The sequence below is a fragment of the Sinocyclocheilus rhinocerous genome, unplaced genomic scaffold (genome assembly GCF_001515625.1).
Source record: "Sinocyclocheilus rhinocerous isolate Xijiao unplaced genomic scaffold, SAMN03320098_v1.1 scaffold1600, whole genome shotgun sequence".
Classification (NCBI taxonomy): Eukaryota; Metazoa; Chordata; class Actinopteri; order Cypriniformes; family Cyprinidae; genus Sinocyclocheilus; species Sinocyclocheilus rhinocerous.
The window spans coordinates 2294847-2300370 of NW_015665129.1; the positions used below are offsets into that span (position 1 = coordinate 2294847).

General features: G+C 34.9%; 1 protein-coding gene across 1 annotated transcript; it reads left to right on the forward strand.

Annotated features, from left to right (window-relative positions):
* Positions 1–302: 302 nt before the first annotated feature.
* On the forward strand, positions 303–3880 carry LOC107731135 (chymotrypsin-like elastase family member 2A). Its single transcript, XM_016542121.1, has 8 exons — positions 303–329; positions 1345–1443; positions 1832–1929; positions 2277–2399; positions 2932–3068; positions 3149–3294; positions 3597–3749; positions 3863–3880. The coding sequence occupies exons 1-8, from the start codon at positions 303–305 to the stop codon at positions 3878–3880; spliced, it is 801 nt and encodes a 266-aa protein (XP_016397607.1).
* Positions 3881–5524: the final 1644 nt, after the last annotated feature.

Consider the following 5524-nt stretch of genomic DNA (forward strand, 5'->3'; position numbering starts at 1 on the left):
GGGGGGGGACTAAAAATATAGAGTGCCATGTATTTTGGGTTGGATTGAAGATATTTACCTGAAGTATACATGAAAATTAAAAAGAAGAAAAAAACTATAAAAAGAGGATTCTGCAGTCAAACTAAATATGAGAACAAACCTTCAACCTGTTAATCAACAGCAAAATTATTTTGATTAGACTCTACCATGTGAAACATTAAGGTCAAGGCGCACCAGAGAGCTACTTTTTCTGACTAGTTTTTCTCTAAAGCAATCATTCGTTCCTAAAGGCGAATTGAAATTGAATTGGCTTGTATATAAACATGATGAAGTCTGTGCTCTTGTTGGAGGTAAGAAGTCCTCAAGACTGATAATATAGTCTGATTAATATTTTTTTTATTAATTGTAACCACAAGGACAGTCACATAACTATTGATTATCATAAAAATGCATATGGGTCAATGACATACAGTATAAGAGTGTTCATAAAGAAAAGGAAATATCTCTTTAAAGGGAATTTAAAATGTAACTAAATCTAGTGTAGAATGTGTGTCAAGTTCTTAGAAATGTACTATTTATATTTTTTTCTTGAAACCATGCTGAGGTAAGTAGTAGTAAAAATTTTTCTTACACCTTTAGTACATGTGAATGTACACACTTTAATCATAATTTTCAAAAAGTATTAAATATATTTTTCAAGGTAACAAGCATTTTTCATAAATATAATGAACTATTAATTCAATTTTCTTTCTTTTAATAAGCGTTTTTTCTTCACTATTGAAGGATCATGAGGATCCTCAAATGCAAACTGTGTGTTTTGCTTCAAGAGAGCAACCATATATTTGTGTTGTGTTTTACTCTCTTTTACATTCATTTATTCTTTATTCATTTATAATCGTTTATCATTTAATCATTTTATTATCAAGACAGTTGTATCAACCTAATATTTTTGACTTTGACTCTTTGATTTTTAACCTTTAACTCCCACCTGTGGGACGCTTTGGCACTCTTTTTTTGTTGTTGTCCTTTTTCTCTATCAAATCTTTTAGTAATCATCATAAATCATATATCATTTGAAAGCTTAGAAGCCCAAAATTCATCCCGTGAAAACCATTTTGAAATCGGACATTGCGTTACCATGGAAATGGTACTTTAATATCTTTTGGCGGTCTCCTCCCCCTTAGTGGGCGGTGTCAAGTGTCATATTACAAAATGCATTCGTGACAGTTAAGGGGTTAAACCAAAAAATATTAAAATTAATTTTAATACAAATATAAAAAATGCTCATCGTAGTATGTGTGAATTTCATTTTTAAAGTATATGTATATACAGTATATATATATAAATTTTTTTTTCAATTCTTTTCTTACCTCAGCTTATGGATGTGGGCAGCCCAACTACCCTCCTGTTCTGTCGAGGGTCATGGGGGGTAAGGACGCATGTCCACATAGCTGGCCCTGGCAGGTAGATACACATGTATTATTTTAAAGGGTAGTGAGCAGAAGCCGGGGGCTAGCGTGAGGAATGGCCGGAGGGCTAGAGTGAGCAGAGGAAAATCTTCCCACATAGTGAGGTAGATATGTGGGGGCGTGTTAGAACGAGCCGTTTTAGGTAGGTGTGGCTGACTCTTAACTTTTATAAAGAATATATCTTTGGATTTGAGACTTTAGTCTTTGCAACTTTACAGATCTTCTTTATGCACCAAGAGCTTGTAACACTCCAAAGAGAAAGGAAAACTTGAAATCGCATCATATGACCCCTTTAAAAGGCGTACAATAACTGTGTTACTATTAGCTCACTTGCAAACTAAAGCAATTGAGACAACTGATTCCTTTATCCTTTTATCATCCAGATCTCCCTCCAGTACAGAAGTGGTGGTAGTTGGTACCACCATTGTGGTGGCACCCTCATTTCCGAAGAGTGGGTTTTGACTGCTGCTCACTGCCTCTAGTAAGTCTTTGCTTTGTGGGATAAGGTGACTTAATTTGTCTGATGCACTTTAAGAGTTGACTAAAGATCATTTTACAGAGGAAATTCTCTACTGGAAAACTACTTTAGAGATGTTAAAATGCTGGTAAATGCTGGGGTTCTTAAAAGGAAGCTATATTTAAAAATAAAATAATACTATGGTATTCTTTGAAGTACCTTACCGTGCCATGTAAATATGTACAGTATGATATATACCAAAGTACCATGGTGTTATGAGTTTATACGATTACTAAGCATTGGGTCCACCGCAGTACTTTTGTCAATGACTTGTTGATACTTGTTTATGAACTGCTTTGTCTTTCCTGCAGTAATTCCCTAAATTACAGAATGCATTTGGGAAAACATAACATGTATGAGGAAGAGAGTGGATCTATCATCATCTACATTAGCAAGATCGTTATCCATCCTGGATGGAATTCTAACAATTTACGGTATGGTGACCAAGAGAATAGAACTTAACCAGGGGTGCAGAAATCCTTTCACAAGTGAGAAGGTTTTATATACATATAAATAAACGTAATTAAGAAATATTCATTAAACAATAGGCTCATAACAGCAAAGAAACAGTCACTTTTGTCTGGATAACTTATTGTGCATGTGTCATGGAGAAGGCACAACATGACAATTACTGTCCACGCTCACGTTTTTTATTGCTGGAAACAATTATGTGTTCATTGTCTATGTGTACAACAATTTTGTGTACATCTTCAGTTATTAAACCACAGGTTATGTCATTTCTAGTAAACTCAACCAAATGAACTAAAATCAATCTTTGACCACTTTATTGAACATCTGAATTTAAACACACTCAATAGTCCAATTAAACACACAACGTAAATATATATTTGTCTCATGAAAAGTGCATGGGATGAATATTAGTCTTGTGGGAGGAAGACCCATGTCTTGGAAATTGTGTGCAAAGAATGTACTTGTCTTTGTTTTTATGTTGTGTCTGGGCCGCAGTAACGACATCGCCCTGATCAAACTGCAGACTCCTGTAACCCTAAGTGACACTATCAGCCCTGCATGTCTTCCGCCGGATGGGCATGTTCTGCCCCACAATGCTCCCTGCTATGTCACTGGTTGGGGACGTCAGAACAGTAAGTAATGCTGATGGTTGTGAATAAAGTTTTTTAGAGAGCAACTCTTCTCACCCTCTTTTTCCAATATCATTAACTAGCCAGTGGTCCCATTTCTGGTGCACTGCAGCAGGCTGTCCTGCGTGTGGTGGATTACGCCACCTGCTCTAGGTCTGACTGGTGGGGCTCTCAGGTCACACAAAAAATGATCTGCGCTGGTGGAGATGGTGTTGTTGCTGGATGTACTGTAAGGAGATATTGGCGTGATGAAAGTGGCGTATGTTGATATCTAATACTTAGCCATTGATTACTATGCACTTACAGTATGTACATTGAAGATTAGACAAATATTCTTATGTTTCAGAACTAATCAGTAGGCCAACACTGAATGTTTTTCAAAAGGAAAATGTTTGATAAGTGTTTTATTTCCACTAAAGGAGTCCTCTGTAAACCATTTTCAATTATATTTGTGTTATGTTATTCCGTAATGGTTAATTGCTTTACTTTTTTTGACAAATGAATCTCTGACCCTCTTTGTCACACAAACAGGGTGACAATGGTGGCCCCCTAAATTGTGCTGGTAGCAACGGTATTTGGGAAGTCCATGGTGTTTTATCCCATATGAGTCCAAATACCTGCCTAATACTCAAGAGGCCCAACATTTTCACTCGTGTGAGCGCATACATTGACTGGATCAGCAGCGTAAGTGTTTTATGGCAGCAAACATGCAGACAAATTAAGCTACATGTCCTTTTGGACAGTGTTTATCATTATAGAAACTAATACTCATATTTTCCATTTGTTATCTCTTACAGAGCATGGCCAGCTATTAAAAAGCAAACAGAAATAGGAGTTTTCTGTCATCCATGTCTTGAACAATACAAATATTAAAAAACATAAAATAGTTGTGTAAATTTATTAACACTAATATGTTAGTATTAACTAAACCCTGCTGTGGTGGGGTCAATTTGACTTACACTTGCTTTTCAAACTACTCAAAATACTTTATTTAATTATGGAATTCTGTAAATATTTCTCATTAAGGGTCATGAATGTGCATGCAAAGTTTCAACACATACATATGTTTTGGAAAGGCTGTACAAAAATTGTTACTTACCTTTTGTGTCAACACTGACCCCCATTGGTTTCCATGCAATTTGCCAAAAAAAAATTAACAGTAAAGTCAGAACACTTTTATTGTAGCTTGTCAAACACTAAAATATGAAATACAAGAGAATTTTAAAACTCAAAGTTTATTCGAAATCGAGACATCCTCTGAATCATCCAAGGAAAATTCACTTTTCCTTTATCTAGTGGAGTTTTACAGTTAAAAAAGTCTGTCGATGGTTGTTTTTGCTTGTTAGTTTCTTGTTTGTTATCTTAGACTGTTACACTAAATACAAATACTGTAAGATATTATTTACACTACCTAAGTGTGCAAATAGTCACTATAGTAGTCATGGCAAAAAAACAAAACAAAAAATTTTAGTGTGTGTGTCTATGCAACTAATTTTGAAGAAAAATATATGGGTCAGATTGATCCATAACTCAACAGAAAATATAAGGAAATTCTTACATTTCATACATTTTATAGTCTCTGACAAGCTACATTAGAGTTTTTATGTCCTTACATGAATCTTTAGTATTTTTCATATTGCTGATGTTTAGCAAATTTGGTGGAAACCAATGTGGGTAAATTTGACCCCCAACAGAGAAGCTGTACCCAGTTTTTAAACACAACAGAAGGGTTAACATAATAGATACACAGTTCAAATGCATGTATGTCCTTTGTGATTTAATTCTTTGAACACAATGTTTTTTTTTTTATGGTATTTCATAACAAATTCATAACATTTATCATGTTGTGTCAGTGTCTGTGAGGTCTTATAGCTCAATGACATTTCCATTACAGCCCAGTGGGCGGCAGTGTGGTGTTTTATTTAGAGAGGGATCACATTTTTCAGGTTCCTCTAGACAACTTTACATGCCAAGTCAGACTTTAGAACCATAGCTATTATTGGAAATACTGCTAAACAAATTAAACGTGCACTCAGAAATTTACGATAACTATCAAAATATAAACATGAACAATGACAAAGACTATATAGATTATAGCCTAAACAACAATTGTGCATTAAACCCACATTGCAGAGGAACGTTCACACATACATAGGCCTATGAAAAAAACTGTTTTTTTTTTTTGTGTGTGTGAGAAAACAAATGTGAGAAAACAACAAATGTTCAACATATTAACCAACAGGTAAATATTACTTTAAAATGATTAGATTATAGCCTTGAATTATCAAAGTCAAAGTGTACCCAAAGAACCACCAAGAGGGCTATTTTATTTGTTTTTCCTAAAGCAGTCAAGGACATTCGTTCCAAACGATTGCTTAACTGTGGTCATACATTACACTGAAAGTGAATTGGCCAGTATATAAACCCCAGAAGAGAGGGCCAACGTTGAAGATACAAGC